We start from the raw sequence: 15992 nt of genomic DNA, 5'->3' as shown, positions 1-15992 counted from the left end.
AACCGAACAGGAGGACGAGAACGCGCACGGGACTTTCGAGGGGTGAGGTAAGTAAAACGGGGGATCGGGGGGGGGCGGTGCTGTCAGATGTTTTTTTACCTTAATGCATAGGATGCATTAAAGCGGTGGTTCCCCCGAATTACGTTTTTTTTTTTTAAAAGCCTTTCACCCGCTTTTACTACATGCAATCGTCTACTCACCTGTCCTGCTGTTGTATGCGCCTGCATAACGAATTGCCAAAAATATATATTTTATATAAATTATAAAATTTTAACAGCGAAATGTTTTTAGACTGACTGAGCCCCTTTGTTAAGATGAATGTTGTTTATGAGGGTGAAGCTCCACTTTAAGGTAAAAAAACTTTTATCTTTACAACCCCTTTAAAGCTGCAAGCAGTTTTAAATTACTTTTTTCTTATAGTAATCTCATTTTGTGCAGGGACAGTTCTAAACATGTGCCACTACTATAGACACCCAGCTGGTACAATATTTAAAGGAATTTTTCTTTTCTTTTTTTTCACTTTAAGCATCATTAAAATCACTGCTCCAGAAAAAACAACCGTTTTTGATACCTGTTATATTCTAAAATCCCTTCCGGAAGGATTTTATAAAGAATATATATATTCTTGTTAATATGAATGAATGTGAGACTGTTTGAGCTATTAATTTTCTTGTGTAAATTCGCTGGATTCGATATTTGAAACTCCAAAAACGTATAAGTTTGAATATGAAATATATATATATGTTCATTTGAAATGTTTAATGTTTTAAGTAAAGAATTGTATTTGATTGGAATGTGTTCTCCTATTGAGGTAATTCATATGGCTGTTTCTCAGTGATTGATTAGTTAGGCCACATTCTGTTTAGACTGTGATTTTAGCTGTGTAGACCTTTCACCTTTTCTTACCTAAACAAGCCATTTCCTCTTGAGATCTACAGAATATTTAGACTAGGTTCTCAGGAGACATTTCCTATGTAAAGGTTGAGATAGATGTAAAACAGATGTTGTATCAGGTTTTCATTTTAAGTCACACCCTTTTGGGAGGGTATTTGTCTGAGCGCGAAATTCAGACAAAGAAATGTCTTTGATATATAAACGATAGGTCTGAGGGCTTTGGTAGCTTTCTCCTATTCAGCCACCAAGAAGAAGCTCACATTGACAGACATTCATTTTGCAAACATACGGAAGCAAGTCTTGGAACACACATCTGATTCATTTGAAATTCTTATTTTTTGAACTCTTATTTGAAGCTATTTGATACATTTAAACTGTTTTTGTACTTATGTTAAGTGTGTACATTAAACACACGTTTTTTTATTCACGAATCTGTCTCACGATCGATTTAATAGCAGTAAGTGTGCTATTTAAATATAAGTCAAGTTATCAACTTTATTTCATTGGCTAAGCCAGCCAGGCTTTGAACGATTTTCAAATTTTATACCACTTTCTCAAAGTGCTATCGGAGAGAAGTAGAGTATTGAGTAATTTTTGAAACGTTTGACGAGAACCTAGAAGTCAACAATCAGCCAGTCGCTCATTTTGTCGCAGTTTTTTTACAACTGTCCCTTATATCGAAAGGGGGAACATGTTAGTACTGAAAGAAACTACGCAAAGAGTTTGACGAGAGCCTAGAAGTATCGATTTATCGTGAATGACCTGGAGATTCGTAGAACACGGAAGACTTCTTATTCGGTGAGTAAAATCATGGAATGTTTTAAATGTTCAGCTGATGAATGTCAAGGTTTATCGAAACAGATTTGTTATTCTGTTTTATGGAAGTCGTTATATTTGCAATGTTTAGAATCTAATCTGGCTATTGATGCAGAGAGATTCTCGTTAGCTAAAATTAAAAGGAAATTAAGTAATGTAATGAAACTAGTTACAGATTTTAATTCAATGATTTCTGAGGTAACAGAAATACATTCAGAGGACACTTCGGGTAATGCAGGCAATATGCAAACACATGAGAATGTATCTACTGCAGCTAGTTGTTTAAATTGTGGAACTGTATGTAATTATGTTGAGCAGAGTGAAATAGGAACGCAGTCAGATATGGTATTAACAGAATTTGCTCAGTCCTCAGATAAAATGGAGGAGATACCACATGCAGGGAAACAGGATAATATTATTGCAGCAGACATTACTAAAAACACAGTGAATGTTTTTGAAAGCATTTCAGGCAATAGTGACAAGCAATGTGTTACGTTTGTTCATTCTAAGAAGCAATGTGTTTATCCATCGTCATATGCACAGAGAAAGCAAGTTTTCAAATGTTCTTTATGTCGCAGGAAAGGTCATATGGCAAATTATTGTTGGTCAGTGAGTGACAGGAAGTCACATAATTTCAAAACTTCTCCAAGGCGTTATGAAGTTTACTCTGTAAGATGGAGTAATCATAGGAGGTATAATTTTCAAGTTAGACAAGAAGAACAATATTATTTAAAGTACAATAAGCCATTTGTTACTTCTAATGTTACGCTGGGAGGAAAAAATAGGCATGTTCCTTAGTGAGCGGCATGGAATTTATGATTTTTGGTTATGACTTTTTGGCTATGATTTTTGGTATTGCATAAGGATTATTGAATAAGGTTTTGATGTAAGTTCGACAGATTTCATGTTGGGAATCAGAAAGTTGAATATTTTATTTTTCTGGCAGAATTGCAGACAATTCTGAAAGAAGAGATTTTAAGTGGAATATATGTAACGTCTAGTTCATGAAAAGTGAAGTGAAATTTTAAGGAATATTAATTGGTTTAGGAAAAGAGACAGAATTTATTGTTTCTTTACTTGTATAGTGTAGTGGATGTGCATTGTGCAGTAAATGTAACAGATCATATTGAAGTTTTTTTAAGACATGAAGGGAATTGATTTTAATGATAAAAGAAATCGAATGAATAAGTAAGGATTTATATATGTGTATGTATGTAGTGTTATTTGTTTCAAACATTGAGTACAATATATATTATTCCTATCTCAGCTCTTCACAGTCCATCCTTAGTAATTTTGGAGTAAGTGACATACATCCTTGTGATTTAAATTTCGCGGGGTTTTGCTTCCAAAGCTCTCCTTTGTAAGAAAAGGTGGGGGCCAAAGGGAGACATGCAGACGTGCTGACAGCCTGATAGGAATCACACACACACACTTTTGAAAAATCACACACACAAGGAAGTTGATCCAGTTTGAAACACATACACATACGCACAATATATATATATATTTATACTATCTTTATTAGTATTTTGAGGTTTCTATTTAAGAGACTTTAGCAAATCAGAAGTAGGTTTTACATGGTGATGTGGTGATTCAACCTGAATTGGTATAATTGTTGCAAGGAAAACAAACACACAGATACCCTAATTTGCTGAAGAACAGGAAAAGGAATTTTTGTTCCTCTACAGGTTGATTTGACATCTTCTATGGTTCATGAGAACGTTGATGTTGCGTCATGACTTTCAATGGGTTTTTGTGTCTTGTTATACCTCAACACCTTTAGGGAATTCACTAAATTCATTCATGAGAGTTTAGGTCACTTTGGTAAAAGAAAAACTGTTTGATTTTCTTATAGTAAAGTTTTATTGGGACAAAATGGAATACATAACAGACAGTGTAATTTAATCTTGTTTTTTTTGAGTAGTGTCAGAAGTATAGCATCTTCTGAAACACTGTGAATTTTATGACAGGAAGGAAAATGTCATTTGGTTTTTCAATGAATTTTTTTTTGTCTACGATGCACAGAGGGGCAATAGAGAAAACATAATGATTAATGGTGGAAGTTCAAAGACCTCTCAATTCAGTGGAATATGCACGTAGACAACAAAAATATGGATATACATTGATTAGTGGAAATGGTATATTATGAGATGATAATGTTATTTTATGAGATAAAAATGTATATTTTGAGATAAATGATACTGCTTTTCTTTTTTCTAGGAATGATTTTTACAAAAATTGATCAAAGAAGGAAAGATGACTACAAAAGAGATGAAAAATCTTAAAGAAAGAAAGTTGATCATCATCGTCATCGTCAGGATGCATTTTTTCACTATTGACATTTCTATCAGTGGTAAAATATATCACAAACTGTTCCAGCCATTTAGAGGTTAACAGGATTGAACATTTTCTCAGCAAAGACATTATAGTGATAAGAAACAAAAGAGATGTGGACAATGATGTCACTTTAGATAACGGCGAGCCAGATATTAATACTAATACGGAGGACAAAAGCGATAAAAACCATGATATTAAGATAGATAAAAATTTGGACAAGTTCAGATATACTGATGTTAATACAGCTGACGATTTGTTTGGGTATATAGCTGTGGGACAGGGGTATGAGCATTGTATGGAATTATATTTCATTCATAGTAATGAGGTGGAAATAGAAGTTAAAATAGAGTCGAAAACCAATTTTGTTAAAATGCAAGGATTTTATAGGTCTAATAACATAACCAAAACTTTTGAATGTAATATACTGATTAGAGCTTTTTGGTCATTATTTATAAAAGGTAATGATTCAACAATCTGGTCAGGAGATGTTAATAATGATATGTCAAGGTCTGGAAAAATATTTTATCCAGTAGACCAGTATTATTACCTTTTTCAAAGTTTTGTACAAATATTAAATCCAAAACATTTAAAAATAATTGGAGATAAAAAGGGAGACATTGTAAGAAAATGGGATTTTAGAGTGATAAGGAAGTTTGCTCAATTACGAGTCAAAATTAGCATTACTGTGGTAGATATTATTGTTCCAGAGATAAAAGTGTCACCACAGTCTTTAAAAGTCATTGAAGGTGAAGATGGATTGAATTTGATGTGTAGTACTCAGATATATTTACCTCAAAATTCATTGTTAACTTGGAAAAGGAATGGTGAGTTTTTGGGTAGTTTTTTCCACAGTACAACTAATATAATTCACAAAGGAATTTTTGGTAATGTGAATTGGATCAATGATAAATTTATTTATCATCAATCAGGTGTATCTTTAAATGATACTGGTATATATGAGTGCTGCATATTAATAGAAGGCTATCCCTTGAAATGTGCTAATGCAAGTATAATTGTCATGTCCCCAGGGAAAACTCCATGTGTTGGTAAAAACAGTGTTTTTGCTAATCCCTTCCAGATTAACCATTTACAATCCAGAGCTCTATTGAGAGAAGGAACATTCGTCATTATATTGTGGAACTTTAATATTTCAGAATGGAAAATTTCTACAAGGTTTCCACAATGTCAAAGACATTTGGTTAATATGGAATTGGGTATTGAAAGATGGTTTGGAATCAATAGTCATAACAGAAATAGACGTGGTATTGTCGAAGGAGCCCTAGGGGGCATAGGTATAATTGGCAGCATTGCAAATAGTATGGATATTAACACGTTAAAATCTGATCTTGAGTCAGCAGGTTTAGTGGGAAGTAAAGGTTTTAAGATCCAAAGAAACTTAAATCAGATATTAGAAGATATGGTTATTAAAACAGCCAATGTAATGGGTCCATCCATACTACATCTTCAGAATATTACTCTCAATTTAATGACTAGTGAAGAACATTCACATATTGCCAGATTATGTTTAGAAATTCAAACAGAATATTCCACTAATTTTAAAATAATTGCACAAGCTTTTCAGAGTGGAATTACCCCTCTTGGTATATTGCAGAATTTACCCAGAGAATATGCATATGCAAGAAATCATACTGATTTATGGGTAAATAAATGGTTAGGATGTAGTCAGGATGTATGTTACAGTTCTTCTATGATTCCTATAGCAGGGAGAGAACAAATTTTGGTTCCAATTACTGTTTTGGGATTACCAATTAGTGATACTCAATTATTATTTTATAAATTGCAGTATACAGATTTTGCGCTTAATAAGGATAATTTGGAATTAGAACAATTAGATTTGTCATCATGTTTACAATTTCAGTCTAAAGTTCTTTGTTTACCTAATCAAGATAAAAGTATATTTCATTCTTGTTATCATAATCATACATTATGTTCTGCAAGAATAGAAACATTTGAAGCTTCTTCTGAATTAACTACTCTTGTAGATAAAAGGAAAGTTTGTTTTCAGATCATGAAAGATACAGAAAGGGTTCAGACTTTCTTTTCCTCTTGCACAAACACAGAAAACCTAAAACGGGGATTGTATTGTGCAGAAGGTGATTTAAGGGCCATACATGTAAATGGTATAAGAACTAATTTATCTCATCTATCATTGAGAAATGTTAGTGTTAGTCCGACACTATATAATTTGTCTCAAATAGATGAGTTTCCATGGAGAGAATGGGTTAACGTAATTCAAAAGGATCAAGGTTTATTAATGGCTCTAGCTAAAGAACTCAGGAATGCAGAGATATCGTTTAAACATGAGCAAGGGAATTTGCAAGAGGTAGTTCACCAATGGTCCACTTTAACAGGTTCCAGTTGGTGGCATCAATTTAAAAACAGTATATCTATTTGGGGAAAAACTTCAATTACTTCCGCAGCAGGAAATATTTTATCACATCCTATAGTTATTATTTTTATTATTATTATGTTATGCATTATATATCAATTATTTTTAATGTTTAGAATGAAAAAATTGTATAAGCAAATCAGAAATGAAATCAAGAAAGGTGACGATATGTTGCAAAATAAGCTTAAAAGGAGATTAGGTTTTGGAGTTGCAAATTCGATGACAGGTGACAATGCATTTGGAGTTATTAGATCAAAGTCAGAGTGTTTGTGACATAAATGGGTGTATAAATGATTAGGAAATATGGTCATTATTCATATTTCAGAGGGGAATGTTATATTCTAAAATCCCTTCCGGAAGGATTTTATAAAGAATATATATATTCTTGTTAATATGAATGAATGTGAGACTGTTTGAGCTATTAATTTTCTTGTGTAAATTCGCTGGATTCGATATTTGAAACTCCAAAAACGTATAAGTTTGAATATGAAATATATATATATGTTCATTTGAAATGTTTAATGTTTTAAGTAAAGAATTGTATTTGATTGGAATGTGTTCTCCTATTGAGGTAATTCATATGGCTGTTTCTCAGTGATTGATTAGTTAGGCCACATTCTGTTTAGACTGTGATTTTAGCTGTGTAGACCTTTCACCTTTTCTTACCTAAACAAGCCATTTCCTCTTGAGATCTACAGAATATTTAGACTAGGTTCTCAGGAGACATTTCCTATGTAAAGGTTGAGATAGATGTAAAACAGATGTTGTATCAGGTTTTCATTTTAAGTCACACCCTTTTGGGAGGGTATTTGTCTGAGCGCGAAATTCAGACAAAGAAATGTCTTTGATATATAAACGATAGGTCTGAGGGCTTTGGTAGCTTTCTCCTATTCAGCCACCAAGAAGAAGCTCACATTGACAGACATTCATTTTGCAAACATACGGAAGCAAGTCTTGGAACACACATCTGATTCATTTGAAATTCTTATTTTTTGAACTCTTATTTGAAGCTATTTGATACATTTAAACTGTTTTTGTACTTATGTTAAGTGTGTACATTAAACACACGTTTTTTTATTCACGAATCTGTCTCACGATCGATTTAATAGCAGTAAGTGTGCTATTTAAATATAAGTCAAGTTATCAACTTTATTTCAATACCATTGATACATGTTCCCTGGGGCAAGACCCGGGTTCTCAAACCCGTTTTCCGACAATAACTTGCATATTAGGCTTTAAAATGAGCACTTTTGAATTAGAACGTTCAAGTCCCATTGATGTCAATGGGGTTCTAAATGTTCGCGCGAACGTGCGGTCTGTGCGAACCGAGGGGGGGGGGGTGTTCAGCTCATTCCAACTCACAAGCACACAACGAGACGATACTTCATTGTCTGCTGAACATGGAGGGGGAGATTCAGATAGAGATACGACGGCGTATTTCCTGATACGCCGTCGTATCTCTGAGATCCGACGGTCGGATCTATGCGGCTGATTCATAGAATCAGGTTCCGCATAGATCTCCCTAAGATCCGACAGGTGTAAGTGACTTACACCGTCGGATCTTAGGCTGCAATTCCCCGCCGGCCGCTAGGTGGCGCTTCGGTTTTTTACGCGACGAATATGCAAATGACGATTTCCCCCGATTCAGAAACGAACGCCCGCCCGTCGTTTTTTTTTTACGTCGCTTGCGTTCGGCTTTTTCCGGCGTATAGTTACCCCTGCTATGTGAGGCGTATCCTATGTTAAGTATGGCCGTCGTTCCCGCGCCGAGTTTTGAATTTTTACGTTGTTTGCGTAAGTCGATTCAGAAAAGAGCTGGACGCAAGTTATGCTCACGCCGAAACCAATGACGTCCTAGCGACGTCATTGGGAGCAATGCACGCCGGGAAAATTCGCGGACAGCGCATGCGCAGTTAAATCGGCGCGGGGACGTGCCTGATTTAAATAATACACTCCCCCTAGTCGCCCCCAATAATTTGAATTCCGCTGGGGGATTTACGATACGCCGCCGCAAGTTTTGAGGTAAGTGCTTTCTGAATACAGCACTAGCCTCTCAAACTTGCGCCGGCGGATCGTAAATCAGATAGATTACGCGGATCTAAAGATCCGCTAATCTATCTGAATCTACCCCGGAGTGTTTAATAGAACCAAGAATACAACCTTATATACAGTTAAAGAGGAGGTAACCAGAACATAAATTAACATGAGCTAAGTAACTAATCATTTACCCAGACTAGGCGACTCATAGATATGACCTTCCAGGGTAGCCGTCACGTCTCCCGCTATACACCTGCTATACAATACACATTATCATAAGTGTAAACACAGGACATCTTCACACAATAGCAGGGTCAATTAGCATAGAGAACAGACAGATGGCTGGAGGTGACGGCATTAGCATCTCTTTACACTGTATGTCCCAACAGTATGAATCAGTCACTCTAATGGCATATACAGGGTCCCAGGCATACAACTCACAAAGAGCACTGTACCCCCAAATGCCAGGACCCATGATCGCAAGGCAAGAAGCTAGCATTCAGTCCCCTCCAAAAGCCTCAACCCTGGGTGAGTCTGTCACAGTTATCCTCTCTGATTTTCTATGCAGTCCTACTATCCATAGTTATCCTCTTCATTTATCAATGCAGTCCTACTATCCATAGTTATCCTCTCCGATTATCAATGCAGTCCTACTATCTATAGTTATCCTCTCCAATTATCAATGCAGTTCTATCTATGCAGTCCTACTATCTATAGTTATCCTCTCCAATTATCAATGCAGTTCTACTATACATAGTTATCATCTGCTATTATCTATGCAGTCCTACTATCCATAGTTATCCTATCCAGTTATCTATGCAGTCCTACTATCCATAGTTATCCTCTCCAATTATCTATACAGTCCTACTATCCATAGTTATCCTCTGCAAATATCTGTGCAGTCCGACAATCCATAGTTATCTACTGCAATTATCTGTGCAGTCCTACTATCCATAGTTATCCTCTCCAATTATCTATACAGTCCTACTATATATAGCTATCCTCTCCAATTATCTATACAGTCCTACTATCCATAGTTATTCTTTACAAGTATCTATGCAGTCCTACAAAAAGTAAAAAAATGTGTGTTTTTTTCAAAATTTTCTGTCTTTTTTTGTTAATAGCGCAAAAAATAAAAACCGCAGAGGTGATCAAATACCACCAAAAGAAAGCTCTATTGGTGGAAAAAAAATGATAAAAATATAATTTGGGTACAGTGTTGTATGACCGCGCATTCAAAATGCGTCAGCGCTGAAAGCTGAAAATTGGGCTGGGCAGGAAGGGGGTTTAAGTGGCCAGTAACGAAGTGGTTAACCACCCTATTCATCACTCGCATCCGCACACTCTTGTCCACTGCTCACCTCTGCACATCCTCATTCAACGCTCACCTCTGCACCTCCTCATCAGGGCCGTCTTTACCATAGGACAAACAGGGGCAGCTGCCCAGGGCCCTGTCACTGTTGGGGGCCCAAAGTACCCCCTTTGAATTTTTTTTTTTTTGGGGTCCAGAGGCCCCCAGGGCCCCAGATGGCAACCCTCCCACTTTTCTTTTTTTTTTTTAAATAAAAAACAAATATATTTTTTTAATATATTTTTATTTTTTATTAAAGGGCCAATTTTTTTTAGGGGCCCCAGATGGCAACCCCCCTTTTTCTATTTATTTTTAAATACATTTTTTTTTATATATTTTTATTTAATTTTTTATTAAAGGGCCAATTTTTTTTTAGAGGTCTGGAGGTCCACAGGGGCCCGTAGTTCCCCAGAGCCCCGGATGATATATTTCTTTATTTCTTTATATGACAACCACCCTTTTTTTTATTAAAAAAATAACTTTTTTTATATATTTATTTTATTTTATATATATATATATATATATATATATATATATATATATATATACATTTTATTATTATTATTAAAGGACCCAGAGGTCCTCAGGGCCCCGGATGGCAACCCCCCTTTTTTTTATAATTTTTTTTTTTTATATCTGATTTATTTTTTATATATATATATTTTTTTTTTATTAAAGGGCTCAGAGGTCCCCAGGGCCCTATGTGGCTACACCCCTTATTATATATATTTTTCTTTATTTCTTCTTTTTTTGTAAAGGGCCCCCCGCTTCTAAAATCGCGGCAGCCCCCCTGCTTTTCAATTTCAGGCAGCAGCACCCCCCCCCGATTCTCTGCTCCAGGGGGCCCATGCCTGAAGCTGTGTAAGGGGCCCCATAATTCCTGATGGCGGCCCTGCCGCCCGTTAAGCCCCTGTGCTGCCCACAAATCAGGCTGAAAATCATCAGTGGCACGCAGCCAGTGACAGTACTGCTTCCCTTCCCAATGTTTTAAAATGTACAGCACCCCTGGCTTCCCTTTAGACGTGCACTTCTCCCTTCCTGCCACTGGGTGCTGCTTGTATATAAAAGTGAATTAGAATGTGATTTTATAACATCCCCAGTTTGCTCTTCCCGAGGCTGACTTCTTCATGTCCTGCTCCTCAAGGTATGTCACTGTTTGCTAATCTATATTGTAAACAGAAGTTTTCTGTAGAGTGTGCCCAAAGTCTTTATAATATTTAATGATTCACTGCAGGTCTGGTCAGTGTTTTAAAAAGTTCCTCTATTTTACACATGGCATGGCATGGGGTCACAGCACCGTCTGCCCATTCTGCTTTAGCACCATGGGACCCCATGTCATGCCATGTGTAAAATAGAGGAACTCTTTAAATCACAGACCAGACCTGCAGCCCAGGCTGAGTAAGGCCTCAGAGCACATGGCATTACTGTCTGTATTTAACTGCTTGATGGGCTTATTTTGGGCCTGGCTGGTTCACATGTATGTGTTTTGGCGGCCCACATTTGCGCAGGCACAGCAGCCCATTCATTTGAATGGGCCGCCATGCCTGCGTTTCCTGCAAAGAAAAGTGCATGCCTCATGTAATAGGCTGCTCACACGGCACACCTATGCCCATCAAGCACTGAAATACAGCACTGTCTGTCCATTCTGCTGTCTGCTGTGACTTATCTGCAGTTCCTGCACTGTCAAACTTGCTGCATTTTTAGACGTTTAGGTCACGCTTTTAAAAACACAGTGCATTTGTGTGTGCAAGAACTGCAGGTAAGTAGCATGGTGCAAAAGCAGAATGGATTTCAAGGCAACTGTATTTTTAAAATGCTGAATGCACCTTTTTTTCTGCAGGAAACGAAGGCATGGCAGCCCATTCAAATCAATGGGCTGCTGTACCTGCACAAATGAGGGCCACCAAAACACATACATGTGAACCAGCCAGGCCCAAAATAAGCTGGAGGGGGGCCCAAAAAAAATGTTTGCCCAGGGCCCAAACCATATTAAAGACGGCCCTGCTCCTCATCCATCACTCACCTCTGCATATCCTAATCCACCACACACCTTCTCATCTACCGCTCACCTCTGCACCACTCTTCCATAATTGCTAACCTCTGCACTCCCAGCATCTCTCTACTACTTCTCACCTCTGCACCCCTTTTTAACTACTGCTCACCTTTGCACATTCCCTTTAAAAACAATGCAGCCCTTGTAACACTTACTCAGCAAGAGATGTTGTGCACATACCCATGGGACCTGCACTACAATCAGAAATAGATTTCACAGAGGAACTGCCTAACAGAGCCACACATGGCTTCTCTAACCAAATAGCTCAGCAATATATTGAGCTTCTCAACTGCCTCCCAGGTCCATATTTGGGATCATTGCAAATTAATTTTTATTATGTCTAGTGCCAGGCAATTGGAGATCTTGCCAAGATCTGATCATTGAATTAAGAAACTAAGCACCAAACACTACAATGGTGTCAGCACTAGATCTCAGGTCGTGAGATCCAGTCCCATCACTGCAAAGCTGGCAGATAAGCTCCAAGCAATATGATTGGTGAGTGCCACTGCACACATTCATCTGCAGGTAATGCCATCTGTTTTGAAACAGGGCCATACTTCTTTGCAGTTTAAAACCATTGAGGTGCCCGGCAAGTGCTTCTCCCTTGCCTTATGCATATGACAGCCTATGGTAATCAGAGAGGTGATATTTTTTGTAACCTAAAATGCTTCTTTATTGCCCCATTTGTATAAAGTATGATGATGGCATTGTTTTAATGGCTCATACAAAGCTACAAAGTCCAAAATGCATTCACGCTTTTAAAGTTGCTGAACTGATTACTGTTATTTTAGGCACTCAGTGTGTAATAATTTCATAGTTGCTAAAACATTTTATGCAGGATTTGTTGATTTAGTTTTGCTGATGTGTGAATCATCTGCTATTCAATCTGAGAACTGCACATTACTCCTCTAGATCAGCAGAAATGTTGCTGCTGCCTCTTACATTCATACTTTGTGAGCTCCTTCAGTTAATTATTATCCACACTTTAAAGTTCTTAAACTCAGGATAAACCCCATTTTGGCAGAAAAAAATGCAATTATGATATTTCACTGCCTTTATACTCAGCAAGTCCATTAGTCAGCCAGAGACAATAACGTAGGGTGATGTTGACTGATTTGATAGAGTATAGCTAGAAAACACATCAAGATTCCATTAAGCCTCGGATTTCTATTAGTTCTTGTGAAAATAGGTTCCAGGGCGCATTGAAACATCCCTTCAAAGTAGAATGCAAACAAAGGTAATGCATTTTAAATCCACTAGATGTCAGCAAATCCCCTGGCAGCACCTTTGAATACATTTTGCTGCAATTCTTGAAACATCTGTGGTTTACAGTACAATGGGTTTCTCTAGTATATACATCATTTCCCTATTTATTTCAATAAAGTATAGAAATTAGGGATTAAACATCCTATAGAAGAGACAATATGATATAACTATGTTTTATTGTTACAAAATATTCACACATTTGTCATCTATACAAATTTCATATAAGTATGCAATACATCAAAACTGAAAACACTATCAAACACTGACAATAAATCATTCTATGGGAAAGTGTTTTAAACACAGAGCTCATTAAGCAGCGTGTCAAGGAAGATCTGTTTTAACCCTTAGCTTATGGTTTCAGTGCTGCAAAAATTGATGGATCAATATGGGTAAAATACAATTTGATATTTAAGGCCTACTGTCATAGGCGTGCACACAGGGTGTGCTGGGTGTGCCTGGGCACACCCAAAACACCCCGTGCTGTGACAATTCCCCCTTCTTCCTGTTTCCCATCTGCAGTGCTGTCAGCTTTCCTCCTCTCCTGAGCGGGGAAAGGACTGGTAAATATTTAATTAACTGACCCCTTCGTTTTATGAATGAACACAATGAGTGATCTGAGTGATCTGTACTGATTGCTTCTGTCTTCATTCTCAACTGAAGCATAGCAAACTATGTTTACTGCAGGCTGCAGAGAAAGGGACTGGGAAATCTCTGTCCTCAGTTTATTTCTCTGTCTCATAAGTGGGACATCAGGGGTCTGTTCAGATCCTTGATATTTCACCAAAGTCCCATAATGATGCTCCTAAAAAAAATGAAAACAATTATAAAAAAAATATATATAATATTATAAAAATAATTATAATTAAAAAAAAAATTATAATTAAAAATTATACAAATAAAAAACGTTACTGACACCATCCACTGCCCTACTAACACCAATCTTTGCTTCGCTGGCACCATTCACTGCTCTACTGATACACACACCTGTGTTTGTGCTCTGGGGTGCACACCCTAATGCAATAGGTTGCGCACACCAATGCCTAATGTTCTGTATGAAGAAGCTGGTTTAGACAAGGAATGCCCATGGAGATAGACCTGTGGAGAATATAAAACTTACCGTGCAATATTCCCAACACACACGTTCCTGCAGAAATGGCTGTATTTACAATTGGGGGCTGAAGTGAACACCGGTTGGAACCGTAAACACTCAAAGAGAGTAATGTCACCAGCACACCAGGATCTCCAAAAAATGGGTTCAAAACTTTAATCAGCGATCACATAGTTACAACAAAAGGCTTTTTGTTGTAACTATATGATTGCTAAATAAAGTTTTGAACCCATTTTTTGGAGATCCTGGTGTGCTGGTGACGTTACTCTCTGTGGAGAATATAAGTGCACTTGGTCCCTGAACTTTAGCTCAGGTTGTCTCATTCACTGGGTTCAAAGACTTCTAAACACATTCTACTTTTGGATAAAGTCATCATGCTTGGTCCAGGATGGCATCATTTCACACTGAGGGCGTTTTGCAGGCGCAATAGCATTAAAAATAGCGCCTGCAATCCGCCCTTAGGCCCCTTTCACATTGAGGAGTTTTTCAGGCGGTACATCGCTAAAAATAGCGCTGCTATCCCACCTGAAAAACTCCTTCACTGCATACTCAATGTGAAAGCCAGAGGGCTTTCACACTGAGGCGATGCACTGGCGGGAGCCAAAAAAATCTCCTGTCAGCAGCATCTTTGGAGCAGTGAGAGGAGCGGCATGTATACCGCTCCTTCACCGCTCCTTCCCATTGAAAACAATGGGAAACCGCGGCAATACCGCTCGCAATGCGCCTCGCATTGTGACGCATTGTGGGCGGTATTGACCCTTTATCGGCCGCTAGCGGGGGTTAATACCGCACCGCTAGCGGCTGATTCCCGCGGCAATCCCGGCGGTATAGCACCGCTATTTTTAGCGGCGTTATACCGCCACAGTCCAAAAGGGGCCTTAAACAGCTGCTCTATTCACTCCAGTTTGAAAGCCCGAGGGCTTTCACACTGGAGCGGTGCACTGGTAGCGCGTCAGAAAAAATCCTGCCAGTGGCTTCTTTGGAGCGCATTAGCAGCTGTGAACTCGGCTTGGCGCTCGTATTTGATATGCTCTCTGACATTTTTTAAATGTGAGTACTATTGTTTTTACTTAATAAATAAGGAATTTACAAAATTACTACACAATATTGGGATTCCTTTCATCCTCTCCCTGCTATATGGGTACGCTATTTTGAGACCTCCTACCCCTCGGAGGCCCTATACCCCACTGGATGGGGATTCTTGCACATTATATACATACATTTTCAACAGCTCAGCACTATTTTTATACACATCTTTTCACATAAGGTATGGGTATACCTTTTTAAGTGTTTTGTAGCAGTTGACACGTTAGCGCGGTAATATTTTTTATACAAATACTTTCCTCTGGTATTGTCTGAGATTGTGCTGTACACAGCTCTGTTATCATCCAGCATACTGTAAGGCTTCATTGCTGTACTCAACTGCCTGCAGCCTTTCTGCAATTGCACTCCATCCATGCTCCCACTTACACTGAACATAATCAAAGATGAAAAGTATTTTTCTTTCACTACTTTAATTACACAGTTTTGTTCAAAAGAGTTGCAAAAAACAGAGCAATACTCCAAGGTACAGTCTACATACATGGTACAGTGACCTTCACAAAAATGGTCATGTACATTTTCTGAGAAGGGTAATTATTCTGACACAATATTTAGGACTCCCAGTTCATGTGCATTAGGTTCCGATTGAATGCTGTCAAGATGGCGTGCCACACAGTGT

At 37.7% G+C, this 15992-nt stretch overlaps 1 protein-coding gene across 1 annotated transcript; it reads left to right on the top strand.

The window, feature by feature from the left end:
- Positions 1-1292: 1292 nt before the first annotated feature.
- LOC120936972 lies at positions 1293-7011 on the top strand. Its single transcript, XM_040349817.1, has 2 exons — positions 1293-1692; positions 3931-7011. Exon 2 carries the CDS (start codon positions 4343-4345, stop codon positions 6728-6730), a length of 2388 nt encoding a protein of 795 aa, XP_040205751.1. The 5' UTR covers positions 1293-1692; positions 3931-4342; the 3' UTR covers positions 6731-7011.
- Positions 7012-15992: the final 8981 nt, after the last annotated feature.

Source organism: Rana temporaria, chromosome 4 (genome assembly GCF_905171775.1).
Source record: "Rana temporaria chromosome 4, aRanTem1.1, whole genome shotgun sequence".
In the NCBI taxonomy this organism is placed as follows: Eukaryota; Metazoa; Chordata; class Amphibia; order Anura; family Ranidae; genus Rana; species Rana temporaria.
This window is presented reverse-complemented; position numbering and strand designations above follow the sequence as displayed.